The 16362-nt window shown below is 41.3% G+C and overlaps 1 protein-coding gene across 8 annotated transcripts in view; it reads left to right on the top strand.

Moving 5' to 3' along the window:
- The window catches only part of unc13ba (unc-13 homolog Ba (C. elegans)), a 207586-nt gene extending 194044 nt beyond the window's left edge, over window positions 1-13542 (top strand). For 7 of the 8 annotated variants that reach the window (XM_085179929.1, XM_085179932.1, XM_085179931.1 and 4 more), the window contains 11 exons: window positions 1822-1848; window positions 6120-6208; window positions 6369-6506; window positions 8378-8501; window positions 9019-9063; window positions 9379-9450; window positions 10531-10678; window positions 10786-10842; window positions 11344-11427; window positions 12815-12974; window positions 13062-13542. In XM_085179929.1, coding sequence (XP_085036055.1) covers window positions 1822-1848; window positions 6120-6208; window positions 6369-6506; window positions 8378-8501; window positions 9019-9063; window positions 9379-9450; window positions 10531-10678; window positions 10786-10842; window positions 11344-11427; window positions 12815-12974; window positions 13062-13344 — 1227 coding nt within the window. In that variant the 3' untranslated portion in view covers window positions 13345-13542. The remainder of the gene's footprint in view (window positions 1-1821; window positions 1849-6119; window positions 6209-6368; window positions 6507-8377; window positions 8502-9018; window positions 9064-9378; window positions 9451-10530; window positions 10679-10785; window positions 10843-11343; window positions 11428-12814; window positions 12975-13061) is intronic. The other variant, XM_085179933.1, reaches the window with a different exon arrangement.
- The last annotated feature ends 2820 nt before the right edge of the window (window positions 13543-16362 follow it).

Raw genomic sequence — 16362 nt, 5'->3', positions numbered from 1 at the left:
GAATAAATTTTTTTTTTTTTTTTATATTTCAGGGGTTTTTATGTATTTTGAATTCACTGGCCACAAAATGCAGCAGTGCTACAGAGTATGTGTGAAAGTTTAGGCTTTAAGTGGACATTATGAAGAACAAAATGAACATATCTTAATATACACATGCAAAACATGTATTGCCAATTCAGAGTTACCAATTGACCTAACCTCTCTACCTGGATAGATAAGCAAAACTGTTTCTTCTATAAAAAAAGAAAAATATTTGACTTCAAAAGCGGTTAAACTGGAAGGAAGACAAGAAACTGTTAAACAATGCCAAGCTAAATGGGAGGGTGCTCCACCTGAACTCATCTAATTTCATAATGGAAGCTCTGATTCATCGTGAGTGTGATGGTATATCTATCTATCTATATATATATATAGATATAGATATATAGATATAGATAGATATATAGATAGATATAGAGATATAGATATATATAGATATAGATATCGATTATATGAAGTGCAGTCACACTTCATATAATCATATCTATATAGATATATAGATAGATAGATATCTACCTACCATGGAAGCACAGCATGAGTAGAGGTCTCTGTTTTTTCCTCTTGTACTTTCCCATTGTAGTGTATATTTCAGTGTTTCTCTGTAACGCTACCGATCTCCGACTTGTATCCCCATGTAATGTCTGTGTTGTGTGTGTAAGGTCGGGGGGTCCCATTTCACTGCAGGGCATCCTGCATGTGGCGAATAAAGCTTTGATTGATTGATTGATTGATTGATTGATCTCAAAGTACGACAAAGAGTGGTCTATTTAATTTTATTTACTACTTAGATATCTGTAAGTCAAAGCTGTAGCTCAGGAAGGAAGGCAGGTTGCCTGCTTTACTCTAAGCTGTTGTCAGTGCATCCGTCATTTTGTGTGTGTGTGATGGTTAGAAAGTGCTTAAATGCCTCGAATATTAAATATAGTGCCTTGTAATAAAAAGTGCTTTGAGTGCTCAGTTAGATTAGAAAGGTGCTATATATTTACCAGTCTATTTCATTTGTTGCATCTCCCATTTGACGTGGCTTTATTCTACAGTTTCTGTTTTTTAAAACAAATTTACGGCGTGTGCTACAATAACAGAGGATGAAAAACGTTTAGTGTGCTCTCTTCTACCTCCTGGGTATCTTGAAATTTTGGGAGCCTTTTTACAAAACTAAGAGCACCGATTGGCCTCCCTGTAACGACACTTTGCATGTGAATTATGGCTACTTTGTGTATTTGAAGTCGACAAGCATTTATTCTGCTCAAATCTGCCATCTAGTCCATATTCTTCAGATTTTGTCAGGTAACATATAGCAGCTGTTGTTTGTCTAAGTGCATAGTATATATATGTTTTCTGTGGGGCTTCAAATAAACACTGGGAGGCATAAGGCCTCACTCGCAGTATGCTAATATCGGATATCATTTATTATATGAGTTGCCAAAAAAAGAAGGCACTGAGCAGCGTACCTTAGCAGACAGCAGTGAAACATTGGACTCCTACCTTCAATGTCAGTGTCCTCTTTTACGTCCCTTGTAGCATCCCAATAAACCAGAGGCAATAAAGTAAAAGCTTTTATTAAAATCACCCACTCATCCGTACCCAATCCACTTGACATTACAAAAGCCCACCCAAAATAAACCCTATTTTTACCTGCTATGATAATAATAATAATGAGGTAAAAACACAGCCCTGTGTTTGTGTACTGTGTTTTAAATCTCCTGCACATTATTGTGTGATTATTCTCTTTACTTTTTTGTATTTTTCCTTTTCATTTTGCCTTTCTGTCTATCTGGCAAGACTGAAGCTACCACTGCGACCAAGAAGGTACGGCTGGGTGTGAGAGAAGGATCAGAGTCTGACAAACACACAGTGCCTGTAAAGGACACCTCTAATTTGAGGCTGTGACTCTATAGAGAGGAGTGTTTCTGTGAGTGTGTGTGTGTGTGTGTACCTGTTTAGACATCTTTCTGGGGCCCACCAATTGTGGGGACCAACAGTCACTTGTGAGGACAAAAGTGCCTGTCCTCATGAGTTTGAAGCCATTTTTGAGACTCAAAATGTGGTTTTAGTGTCAGGGTTGGGTTATGGTTAGGTTTAGGGTAAAGTTGAGGGTTAGGAATGTATTTTTCATGGTTTAGGTCAAATATGTCAATTAGAGGTCCCCACAAGACATGAATACCTGACGTGTGTGTGTGTATTCAAGCTTACAGGTACTTTTCTAACCTGAAAGCAAGTTTCCTCATAGTCACTTTCTTTCTCCTCCCAAAGTTCACATGAATTATACTTAGTAGGCGAAAGCACATCAAATCCGATTTTTTTGACCCTATGCAACTCATATCCGATCATGGTGTGACAGTGTGAACGGCACAAATCCGATATTTTCAAATCCGATCTGGGTCACTTTAGTATGTGGTACTGAATCCGATACATATCCGATGTTTCAGAAAGCGACTGCTGTGTGATGGTCAAGTCGCATTAAATCCGTCTTTTACGTCACCGACACAAGACAGACGCCAATTATCAGCGCCCGATAAGACATCGTGATCACTTCCTGGCCATCCAGCGTAGATGTCAGTGAAACTGTTGGGAAGACAACGTTGGAGAAACGTGAACATTTTATTTGTTCTGTATAATCTGCAGATTCTGACAGAAATCTGCAACTATCCTTTGAAGCAGCGCTCCTCTAAAACAGCAATAAGGATCATTTTGTTATTTACATTATTATGTAAATAACAAAATAACTTAAAGCAAAAATTGGGAAAACGTGAAGTCTGAAGTCTTTATATTAAGGACCATCAGTCAAACAATACTGTTTGCTCTGGGTCTAAACAGAGCGCGTTGTGTGTGAAGTCTTCTTTTGCGCATGCGGCCGCTTTGAGCGTTCACACTGGAGCGCGTTTGCTGTCGCATTTTATTTGTAGTGTGAACGAGCAGACAAAAAAATCGGATTTGATCAAAAAAATCGGAATTGAGCATCAAAACCTGCAGTGTTAACGTAGCCTTAGAAAATTGATGATTTGTTGAATGTCTGACGTTTTGAATTTTTCCACAAAAAATGACACCAACACATGATGAACAGTGCTGTTGGGTTTATAAAGAAGGTAAATGCGAAATGTAATGTAAAAGCACAGAATGTCATTCTTAGCAGTTAGTTGAACACACAAAATTTGGCAGGAAACATGAGATTAATATTGATTTTTTTTTTTCTTTTAAGCTAATGATGGTAGCACTCTGCAGAGGGTTAAGTGTGTATATAAGAGACGAGCACAGCTTCCAGGTCTGATAAATGAAAGCCAGTGTTGTTCTAATGGCCCGAACAAATAAGTGTGTTTGCATAGATGTCTGTGTAAAAATGACTTGATGCTGGCTTGATCTGTGGCCTATTCAGTTTGAGTTACTATAGCATGATGTTCACTGGGTAAATTATGAATTACAGTAAGAAACATAAACCATAAAGCAGGATATGCTTTGCTACCTTGTTAATGAGTGCAGAGTATGGTAATTTAACAACTTTATATACCACATATAAACGCTATTATCTACTATTCCAGTTTTAGTCATTACACGTTCTCCGTTTATTACACTGCCTAATAATATTACAAAGGATTGTTGATGTCGTGGAGTTTTCAAGGACATCTCAAATGTGCACGGTCACTTACAAATTTCTGTCAGAATGTTTATGTTCATCACTTTAGCGTTCACGTCCACGCCGCGGTGCATTTACGTTTTGGATTCAGACCAGAACAGATTTATTCTGAAAGGCCCGAGTTTGCAGTCCAACCTTTCACTTCACTCACTGCAACATTTCTCAATTAAAATGCAAAACGCTAAAACACTGTCACTTGAAAGTCGTGACCCTCCTTTAGTCCAATTATATGTTCTGGCAGTATGCCCAATGTCTTCTAGCTAATAACACAGTTCCACAGTTATTGATGGCACGCTTTTTACAAAGATGGGATGGGATGCCTTATCTTGTAGTCGTCTAGCCACTTGACTGGTGTAACACGCGGTGAATGCTTGAGGTCCAGCATACTAATGGGCTTAAACCTTCAGGTTGTATTTTAGTTTTATTGAAGGACTGTTACCAGGCTTCTCAAGGCCACTTTATCTTGCAGGCTCAGTCTCGGCGTTTTTGTCAAAACAGTCGATTGTTGCTCAGGGTTTGTAGCCACAGTTATTCAATCACAGCCTAATGAGACCTTTGCTTTTCTATGTTGAAATTTATGTCATGTCACCAAACTCCCATAAGATTTATTGGTGTTTAATTTGTCCCACCCCGATGGTCTCGACAGAAGAGAGATGTGTCAATTCAAAACCTGGTCTGGACACGCCCACACAGTCCACACAGGTCTAACCATAAAAACGCACGGGTCCGTAGCTAGCTTTCATGTGTTAACCTGTGAGGGTGCATCTGGGCACCCTCACAGGTTAACACATGAAAGCTAGTGTGATGTTTTTTTGGTAGTTTCGAGCAGGAAGTTGCATATTTACGTTTTCTGTGGCATTTGGGTTGGAGTTAAGGGTCATTTTTTGCAGATTTCTCTGCCATTTACATGTGTGCACATTGAAAACATGGCACACGTTAGATACAGATGTTAGTTACGTACTTGCAGAAGCTGAAAAGAGAACATAGAAAACATAAAATATTAAAGAGTTCCACTTTTCGAAAGCACGGACCTTTGTTAAAGTCAAGCTGCTCCTCCGACTGTGCGCGCACTGGTTTCTGTGTTCGAGGCAAGAGATTTCAAAAACAGTAAAAATCTATTTTATTTTTCAAATTAAATCATGGCTGCTTTACCTACAGGGCGCAACTGAAACCCAGAAATGTGCAGCGCTCGTATTTCAGTGAGTCCATTTAAAAGAGAGGTTAGCCTGGAGTGCGTTGTTGCCCAGAGGTGTTCTTGCACACGCTCCAGTCAAGTGAACTCACTCCAGACTCTGAGTACTGGGAAGATCTGGAGATGCTCTGAAGCAAAGAGCAAAGGAGATAAGCACATAAGGAGCAATTTTTGGGAGTAAATATACCAACATAAAAATAACATTTATCCTACATCATTACAACATTAGTGTGTAAAAGTCATTTAATATTAGGCTGCTGTGTTTGCAGCTTCCTCCTTGTTTCTGCTCTAAACGTCAGCCATCAGGTTTATTATCGTCTGTTTTGTTCACAACACTTTTATCCTCACAAAGTTGACTCATGGGAAGCCTGATGAAAAACAGGTGACAGCTTCCTGCTAAGAAAAGGTGAAATAGTTTTTACTACAGACTTCAAACTTCAGAGGTGTATTCATATATTCTCGACACTTAAGGAAGTGGCGTGCTCTCTACAGCTCGAAGTGTTCCTTTCATGCTGGTAAACAGCTTTTAAGAGGCATAAAAGGACTCTTCATCCGTATCGCCCATTACATATGTGATTTCTTTACAACTCGGCCTTTCCAACGTGCATTTCAGTCAGCATTTACTTCCTGTTTGCCTACCTATCAAACTGCAAATACGCCCAAACTGCAAGTCGCTGTGTGACTCACGCGCTCGCAGTCATCAGTGTCTAACCTACCGTGAAAGAAATGTGGTGCTACACACAGCTCGTCATCTTTTCAGCACGCTTCCTGCAGTAGAGCTCGTGCACGCGTTTCGTCTAACTCCAGTCTGGTTCATACATATTTACTGAGCCTGGCTCACAGGTTGTAACAGTGTCATGGATTATTGGATTCATTTAAATTTTTCTAATTTCAATCTTATCATTTGTTTATAAATTTATGACTCAATACATGTAAATGATTTCTGAATATACTTCTTTATATTTGCTATGCATACATGTAGCATATATGTATATTAAGGTTATTACGGGTTGGCTTTAGTGATCCAGCCCGCTCGAGATCAAACTGGGCTCCTTCTAGTTCGTTAAATGAAAACGAGTTTGGCAGCCGTGCTGCAGAAGCACAGGATACTCAGCCGTGAAGCTGCATCCGATTCATGCATGAGGTTTTTGCAGTCTATCGAGCAGACTGTGGAACTGCTAATAAAAGTTTGAAATAACCTGTGAACACCTCCTCTTCCTCTTCCTTTCTGCTCCGGCTCTTTTATGTGTGCTGCAGCTGGATACTGAGGCGGCTGACAACCTGAACGATCTGCAGGTGAAGCTCAGCACCGTCCTGGACAATTTCAGCACCATGTTTGCTAAGAGGTAAAAATGCTCATTTCCTGGTCTCTTAATCAAGCCAACCTTATCCTGATTAAGCTGGAACCTAACACACACACACACACACACACAGTTGAATGACTGAGCATTCACCGCCTTTGCAGAGGTCTTTTTCCTCTAACTTTGCCTCGGCCTCTGCTTCCAGTTTCCAGACTCGCATTAACGGCTGCATGCGTCAGATGGCTGAGATTCTCTACCAGATGAAAGGCCCCCCCAACCACAGCACCGCTGAGGCAGACGCTGACACCATGCTGAGGCCCCTCATGGAGTTTCTGGATGGGAAGTAAGTAGCTTATGTTGTAGATTATATCAGAGTTCACCACCAGGGTGATTGTCTTAACTTGAATGTACTCTTGAAGTTTTAAGTCATTAATTTCATGGTTTAAATGAAATGTGTATTTCCATTAACACAAATGATTTTTTACTTTCTGCGAGTTAAAATCGATCCAGCTTTGCAGTACCACAGTGCTCATAGGTAGAAACTTTTTTTACCTTAATATTTTATGGCTGCAAGCTGCTATAACTCATATGTGTGTTTTGTCTCATTATTTATTGGTACAGTGTGCTGTTTGGAATATCATATGAACAGTGTTGCAGTACGGGGGAAACATAGATTCAAAATATGAGTATGCAAAATTGAAGTGGTGAGACGGAGCAAAGGCTCCAGCTGAAGGTTCAAGATAGTGACTGAAGTCACCGGAGACACTTGTGTTGGTGGAGCAGTGTAAACAGATGGCTGATGGAGTCAGGACGACCCAGATGAGGTGGAGATGGAAAGGACGAGCGCTGCACAATAAGCAGCCTTAAACACAGAGACATCTCACAATGAATTTAAAGATCAGGGAGTCACTGGCTTGAAGGGCAGATAGATTACTGGGTAAGACGGGTGACATTTCAATTTTGAATGAGGGGAATTTGAATTGGTTAAAGCTCCAGAAACACTTGTAGTGTATAAAACAACTTGACCATCAACCAGCGTGCGTTTGTGTCAGCTTGTGTCCTTCATCGAAGTCGTTGTGAAACAAATTACAGACAGCGTTTTAAAGTACAAAGTACAAAGGAGTAAAGTACAAAGTACAAAGGAGTAAGAGGAGGGGCCTGTTGGTAACAAAGGGGCGTGTCCTACAGTGTCTTTAAGCTGAACAGCGTCTGTACCTTACAGTATAAAGAGCCTTAAGAAAAATTGAAAAGTACAACTTAATAATACTTAAGACTGGTGTTTAAGTTTTGCCCCACCTGATGTCACACAGATCCACTACAAGAGCTTATTAAAAAGAACTTGATGTAAAACATGTACACAGTAGAAAAGATAGACCTAGCTGCATTCTTTTAGTGGCCACCAGGGGGCAATACCTGTGTCTGGGAGAACAGCTGGCTGTGAGGTCTTGTAAACACCTTCCTGATGACCTGAAGGTCTCACTCATTTCAGAATAAAACATTATCGTTTAAGAAAGGAGGATTATCCAACGTTTGCTCATTGACTGAAAACAGATGAGTCATTAAAAAAATGACCATGCACCCCAAATCCCAAAACTCACTACAATATGCTCCAGTCCCTCAGAGACCCTCAACTGGACAAAGTGGTAGAAAATCGATGGAAACAGAAAAGTTAAAATGCTTCTGTGTTCATCCTGAGAGAATTATCATCACTACCTCTGATCAGATGAGCTGAATGCTTTACTCCTCTTCAGCTTCTTTTTTTGTCTGTTTCATCTGCTCGTCTGAACTACTGCAGGACTCAGAGAGAGAGATTTAACAGAAACCCAGCATCATGACATCTTAATATGTTTCATCTTTTTGCGTCACCTGATCAGGCCGTATCTTTGCTTTCATAGCAGTCAAATAATTTTGATGAATGAGGCCTCAGCTATGAGACAGAGTGTGCTGTACAATCAGAACAAAACGATTTTTTTTAGCAACATTGATATTTGCTTCTTATCTGTTTCACTGATTTATCTGGATTTTTTATTTTCATTTTAAAAAAGCCGAATGTATCCTTTGTCATCATGTTAGTTTTTCTTCGTTAGTTGTGTGTTTATTTGTGTTTGTGTCAGTCTTTTGTGCAGCACACAGGCACAGAGTGACTTCAGAATGCTTTAAGGCCAATTTCTGCACACAGTCTCTCACATTTTTCCGTGTTTGCTTGTAATCCAGTCTCAGTATTTTTGCTGACATCTGTGAGAAGACGGTGCTGAAGAGGATCTTAAAGGATCTGTGGAAGATCGTCCTGAGCAGCCTGGAGAAGACCATCGTGCTGCCTCAGAGCAATGACAGCTTGGTGAGCACATTAACCAGCACAACCGAGTGGCCTTAAAAAGTCCAGCGTTTACATACTTTTACTCTGGGGACAGTAAAGGAAAGGACATTTATGAAAGGACAACCATTTAGGACAGTTTGTCCCAATTTGTATTGATTTGTCTTTTAAAAACTTTTTTGGTTTATGTCTGAGTTGTTTCTTGCTGGGGGTCAAATCTAACCAAATTTAGAGACAGTTGTATTTATTATGTTTTTCTGTCTTCTCAGCATCATACTAATTTTCCTAAATGTACTAAATTAGTTTACAAAAATAATTTTTTACAGAGAAAAACAAAGTAAATAGAGTTTACAGCGAGCTTATACATGACCATGCTTTAAGCGTGCTGCAGATGCAGCTCTGTGTTGCCATCTAGTGTCCGACATCAGCATTTTTACAAAATGACTGCTGCTGGTAGATTTCTTTAATGTTGCAGTAATAATGAAAAAATGAAGGTTATTAAGATTTCATATATTCCACCTCTCTGTCTTTGTCTCTGCAGGGAGCTCAGCTCCTCACAGCAGCTAAAGGACTTTCTAACCTCAAGGTAACACACAGACTGTCGATAAAGGGCGTAGCTGCCTTTATGTTTCACTGTAAATTCTTATTACAGTTCAATAATAACTCTGCTCGCTAACGGTTCAGTAAAAATCTGCAGTTTGAATCGTAGATAAAGTCCGTAAACCTGCACAAGTCGCAGTACATTCAAATCCATTTTACCACCTTCACAGCTCATAACTGCAAACTTCCAGACTTTCTATAATAGTTGGCTGTAGTTATTATCCAGCATCAGGACTTACTGATGTGTGCTCATGATTGGGTTTTGTGTATCTGTGATGTGTAACTTCTCTGACTTCTGTAGGGAGGAGGTGAAGCCAAAACCCTGACGCCCAAGCAGTGCATAATTATTGATGCAAGCCTCGAGTCAATCAAGGTAGGTGAACGCCTGCATCTCTTTTACAGCTTCATTTTTCCGTCTCGCTGCCGTATTTGAAGTGCCCGCATGAGCTTAGAGTTTAGGGTTAAGAAGAAAATTGTATTACTCTTCATTACTCTTCAAAAATTTTTTGCAATGAGCACCAAATCATCCTTTTTACACCTTTCCAACAACAGACTCATGGTGAACTCCTCTAATTTAAACTCCATACTAACACACCCACTACAAAACACCCTTCCCCCCACACAAGAAAAAAACTGCCAACTAGAAAAACAGAGTCAACAAATGACACTGGCAACCCACCGACGACGACAACAAATAAAGAACGAACGAGCCCAAGCCAACCCAAACGAGACGAAAAAAAAGCAATGGACGAGCCCCCAGCCCAGGGAAAACCGGCGTGTAACATAAGGAAAATAAAAATAAGGAGAAATGCCCCCTCACTCCCTGCTCTCAAGGAAGACGAACCAAAAAAAAACAGCTGCCACAGATTTCACAACAGCCAGTCAGTTTATTAAACCCCAAAAGGTAGCGGACGTCAGGGTGAGCATGGCCAAAACAACAAACAAAAACTCTAGAAATGAAATGCAGCTGGCTTACCTTCACAGAAGGCCCCAAAAGAAAATTACAGGTGTCTTACCTGCCTCCCTACCCAAAAACAGGAGAAAAGGTTCCCAAAGAAAAATGGCTTCTCACCCCTACAGCTACCGAGTCAAAAAAAAGTATCGAAAACTATTTACATCTATATACAACCAACTATTCTTCCAGAATACAAATTCACACGCAGCCACATGCACAGTTCGTTGGGACCAGGAAGTAGGCGGGGGCGTGCCAGTTGAGAAGGGTCCTCATTTATAGCCGGCCTCTCCCAGTCCTCCACCAATGGTCAGCCTCCACCTGGAGCTCACATAGCAGCAATAACACAGGAAACAAGCTATGCCACCCTCTGGTGTGGCAGACAAAAAACACAGTACAAAAAAAATATCCATGACACTGAATCATAACAGTATTTTATTGAGCTGTTCCTCTAAAGTGAGCATTTCCTCACTTCCACCTTGCCACTTCCTTTCCTTTCAGCAATATTTCCACGCAGGAGGAAATGGGCTGAAGAAGGCGTTCGTCGAGAAAAGTCCTGAACTGGCATCGCTGCGTTACGCCCTCTCCCTCTACTCCCAGAGCACCGATGCTCTCATCAAGACCTTCGTCACCACACAGCACTCCCAAGGTGATCGCACACACACAAACTCCACTCGCTGCACGCTCAGTGTGGATGGTTTTTGTCTTCTCTGTGGTTCAAACCTTAAACTTTTCTCCTCTTCCCTGTCCTCTCAGTGCATGATGGGATGGGCATCAGAATCACCGCCAATGAGAAGATCAGACCTGATAGGGGTAAGTCTTCTTTGATACAAGAAGAACTCGCTGAACTCCGAATAAAATAGACCCCAGGAGGTGGAGTGCTCCTCAACACAAAAACAGAACCAACACCTTCACACTTGTGTAGAGCTGCAGCCCCTCGCAGCTCACAGTTAATATTAAAGAGGAAAATAATGAGAACAGTTTGGAGAATTTTGGAAATGTTGCTATCACAGCGATGAGCTTTAATGAAAGGTCCTTTTGCATCCTTGAAACAAAGCGCATGCCTCCTCTCCTCCTCGCTGTATTTGACTGGACTTTGGTGATTTGCTGTTGTTGGTGGTGAAACATTTCTGCCACCAACTCTCCATTATCAGCTTCTGTGGAGATTAAATTAACAAGCTTGCCCAAAGCAGAAATAAAGAGATGACAATGGGTCACTGAAGCCGCCATGAGAAGTGAATTACACAGTGAGTGAAGTTTAAAGATGTGTTTAATCGCGTTAATGTGTGATACCGCTCTGGCTGTGTCGTGCAGGTTCGGGGGTAGATAAGCCGATCGGAGAGGCCTTGCTGCAGATCGACATGCTGCTCGGCAAAGAGCGCAAGGTCAACGTCAAAGGTGAGACGCACATACAGATGTTTAAATCACAACAACAGACCTCGTCTCCACATGAAGCAGATCTGTTCAAACATTTGAATTTAAACTTATAGCGAGGAACAAATTTTGACCAAATCAAGTAAACTTGGGGTGAACTTGAAATACTTTCTTATATCTTAAATAGTTTCTTATCATTTTTTCACTCTTGTCCAAAGCACAGGCTGTCCAAAACAAAAGAAACCACCACACACATTTTTGGTGACTTGATGTATTTGTAGATCTACATGCGTGCATTAGGGCTGCCACGATTAGTTGACTAGTCACGATTATGTCGACTATCAAAATCGTCGACGACTGATTTAATAGTCGACGCGTCGTTTGAAGCTTTGTTAGATCACAAAAGACGCAGGAATAAGTAGTAGGAGTTAAGAGTGTAATAACGGACTGAAACAGAAGATGGCAGCACTGCATGTACAAGGATGCCAGCTGCCGTTAAACCCCGAAGAAGAAGAAGAAGCTGTGTCCCAGAATTCATAGCGCGGCCCAGCTCAGTTTCCAACAATGGCGGCAGCTAGTTAGTTTTAATATTACTCTTATTATTCTTTCTGGGTCACAAAATAAACATTTAACATATGTTCAGGCGAGAATGTAGCTGTGTAAACCTCAAATATCTGCTCAGTTTATCAAGACACCACATATTTTCAAAAGCGCTCCGACGTTTCCGGAGACGTCTGTTACCCACTAGCTCGATAGCTAGCCGGGGGCTAGGCTAACTAGAGCCGTGAGAACACCGGACTCCCGGCAAATCGTCTTCAAACCCACTGCCGTCTTTCGCTACTCAGGTTAAACATGATATATAAGTCACTTAGATAACTTAAAAATGTTATTGTTTGGCTTTTTTTAGTATTTTATTTGTTCCTGAGTAAATCGGTTTGGCTGAGATTAAAGTTATAGTTTTTACACAGCTGAATAAACATCAAGCAGACAGCTGATTATCAGAAGTGTGAGATGCTCGAGAATATACTCCGGTGTCCTGTTATATTTTAGATAGCAAGGAGTTTATTAAACTTCACCAAAACAATCAGCAAATGTCATTAAAATTTAATAAACTATCATCTTGTCTTTATTTTTAGTTAGCACATACCTTAAACACTTAAAGCTGTAAGATAATGATAGTTATATAAGAGCAGATGCTGCTGGTGCAATAAGCTGTACGTTTTACGTTGAATGGATGATGATCTGATTAGTCGACTAATCGCAAAAATAATCGGTGACTAGTTGACTATCAAAATAATCATTTGTGGCAGCACTAATCTACATGCGTGCATGCAGTAGCATCACCCCCACTGCTTTGTGTTTGTCTCTCTTGTCCTTTACCTGCTCACCCTCTCTCTCATCTCCCCTCCAGTCATCGTGGTGAACGACATGAAGTGGCAGACGTCTGGGATGTTTCGGCCTTTCGTCGACGTCTCCATGGTCGGTCCATTCCTCGCTGACAAGAAGCGCAAGTTCACCACAAAATCCAAGAACAACAGCTGGACGGCAAAATTCAACGAGGCTTTCCAGTTGTGAGTTGGAAATCTGAAGCGGCAGCAAGTAAGATTGTTGAGTGGGTCGAGATACCGCAGATGGTTAATTGTTTCCTCTGCTCGCAGCGTCCTGGGTAAAGAATCCCCAGACTGCTACGAGCTGCAGGTGACTGTGAAGGATTACTGCTTCGGACGGGCGGACCGGGTGGTCGGCGTGGCCGTCGTTCAGCTGCGCGACGTGGCCGACCGCAAGAGCTGCGTGTGCTGGTGTCCTCTCGGGCCGCGCATTCACACCGACGAGACGGGCATGACGGTGATGCGTATCCTGTCCCAGCGTCCTGCTGACGAGGTGGCCAAAGAGTTTGTCAAGCTGAAATCGGAAACTCGCCCCGCGGAGGAAGGCAGATGAGCCGAAACGGGCTTTACTGAAAGCGAGGTTTAGAAGCGTAGCTTTGTCTGTTTTCTGTGAGCAGCGTTTCACCTTCATCCTTAACTGACGGAGACCCTTCTGACTGATGACGTACGAGTTTATCAGAGTTGGAATGAGAAAAATGGATTTGTTAAAAAGGGCAAATTTTGAGGAAAAGATCGTCTCTCAAAATGTAAATCAGACGATGATTTTAGAGAGAATCACCGATCCAACCAACCCTACGAGAAAGCTCTTAGCAACAACAGAAAACTCTTTTAACAGGAAGAAACTTCTGGAAACGTTCTCAGGAACGGCAGCCATCTGCTGTGATCGTTTCAGGTGAAGGGAAGCTCAGCATAGCATCCATCCAGTTAACTTTGCTTTTGTTTGTGGTGTCATTTCATAATTTAATATTTTAGTGAGTTAATCTGGATAAAATCATTCTGACTTTCAAATACCACCAAGATACTTGACCGCGTGACACATTTTAAAACTAGACCTAAACAGTAACCTAAGTTTAGCAGCAGGACGACAGCTCAAACACTCCCCTGTCACTCATGCGTCTATAAACGACCTCCCTGTTTTTTCATGACTCCAGGGCCGACCCTCGGTGAGGCCGACACCACTGTAGGTCTTTGCTCACCCTCCTCTATAAACTAAATGTGTTTCAGGGTGTAATCCTTGCTGGTGAATTGACTGTGAGTATCACTGAGATTACACGAGCCCATATCCTTCTTATAATGTTTGAGCCTTTGAGGCCTTTAAACTCTTTACAGACACCGTGTGTGACTCTGGATCCAAAACTTAATGTCATGAAAACACACTAAAGTGAACAAATGCTTTATTTGATTTGTTGCAGAAAGCCGAAACCTTTAAGACTGATACACAATTTAGTCGTAGACGGAGTTGTAACTGTAACACACATATGTTAATTAACACAACTTAAGAAAGTCATCACACAGTAGTCAGGATATGCATTATCCACAGAGTGAGTGTCACACATTTGCAGCCAAATTTAACCGTGTGAAATATTGTGATACAGCGTCAGATCCTGATGATTTGCAGGTAATTAAACAGGAAATGTCTCAGACGTGTTTTTCCCTTTGATGTTAGCTTCAGACTGATCTATGAAACCTGCAGGAGCACTAAGACGGGCTGTGTTTGATTTTGTAGCAAGTTTTTATGGATTGCGTTGCCTTAAAATAAGCAGATGAGTTAGCTCACAAAGCTAGCCTGCTTTAAGAGACTTGAAATATGACAACACTGACTTGTAAATTTAAAGTAAAGATGTTATTCAGAAGCAAAAGCTCTGACTGACTGCTGGGCCGTTGGGTGTTTGAGGTTTTGATTTAATGCTAATTTGTGATGGTGACAAAATGCTGTGAATGGAAACAACAGCTGAAAAACCCTTTTAAGTGTTACACAGCGTGAACACGAATATAGGACCAAACCAATCAATCTTTTTGTTTACTTTAACAGTTTTTACAAACTAGGACAGATACAATCAGCCGCTGCAGCCTCGCCGTGCGTGCACCGTCACATATTTGACCGTTCTCGCGTTTCCAAACACAAGGTGGCATTTTGCATTAAGAAAATACAGGCAGAGCAAACAGGCTGACTGTAAGTGGGGTTTTTTTCCACCCTCTTGTCTGTTTATGTGCCAAGGACCTCCGTGTTCAGCGAGCCTCATTCAGCTTTCTCTCATGTTTCGGGTTGTATTTGACAGATGTGGCCTTTGCAGACATCCCACTTTTTATTTTTTCAAACTGGCTCCACGAAAGCAACTATAGAAGTGAGCCACATCTGTAGTTACACCCGAACTCTTGCACTCTGTTTCACTGTAAGTTTGTAAGAAATGAAACCAATGCCTACATCCAGAGCATGTATTTATTGTAAACATCAGCTAGAATTGTGATTTCTTTCCCCTCATGTATGTACTGTGAAATATGAAGACTGTATGTAAAGTACTTATCATTATTCTAATGTGACATATGTTGAATATACTTGTAACATTATTTTGTACATAAAATATTTATGAATCAAGTCAGCGCCTCGTGTCTTTGGTCACAGAGCTCGCTGTTCCCGCTCAGCACGGCCGCTCCGGTCAGTGATTCCTGCCTTACCTGCTCTCCAGGTTTAATCTTTCTGTCTTTGCAAACACACACCTTCAGTCTTCATCACGGTAACTGTTGGTTTAGCTATAAAAAAAAAACAGTTTAAACTAAAGAGCACGAATCACAAGGCCCCGGGTACTGTGGGTGTTCTGGGGAAGCGGTGCTTGGGATGTTTTGCGTGGATTGTGCAGGCTCTATTATTCTGGGTACTCAGAGACTGTTAAGTGCACTGGTGATTTTAAATGGTTGTGTGCTGGATAAGTACTTAAAGGTGTATTGCATAAAGTGCTGCATGAATGGCCAGTAAGGCTACGTCCACACGTACACGGGTATTTTTCAAAACTGAGATTTTCTGTTTTCGTTTTAAAAAATAATCCCGTCCACACGTAAAGGCAGAAATGAAGGAAAACGCTGCTAGGAACATGCCAAAGCAACAGGTGGCGCTATATTCCTAACCGTGTAGAAATGTTGGGCAATCAGAAGTCTAGAAGCCTCGTGGGAAAAAGTAAACAAAGCTGAGGCATAGAAGCAGAATCGAGTCATATGTGTGGAGGGACAGTAACTGTGTGTATGTAAGCATTTAAACACTGCAGAGAGAACAATTAACAGTAACAGTATTGTAGAAATTCATTTCACCGAAACAATAACGTGGTGTGACGTCAAAAAAATGCGCACACCTTTGACGCTGCATTTTCTCCGTTTTTCTCGTCCACACGTAAATGCAAAAACTGAGTTTTCAAAAATATCCACCCTGGCCGGAGTTTTTAAAAATCTGTTTTCAGTGACCAGAAACGCCGTTTACGTGTGGACGAAATGTGGAAACGCATAGAAAAATCTGCGTTTTCAAAAATACCCGGGTACGTGTGGACGTAGACTGCAAAAACACTGTATACATGGAGGTCGA

This window comes from Neolamprologus multifasciatus, chromosome 12 (genome assembly GCF_963576455.1).
Source record: "Neolamprologus multifasciatus chromosome 12, fNeoMul1.2, whole genome shotgun sequence".
In the NCBI taxonomy this organism is placed as follows: domain Eukaryota; kingdom Metazoa; phylum Chordata; class Actinopteri; order Cichliformes; family Cichlidae; genus Neolamprologus; species Neolamprologus multifasciatus.
Note: the sequence above shows the minus strand (reverse complement) of the source record. Positions and strands in the feature narration are given on the sequence as shown.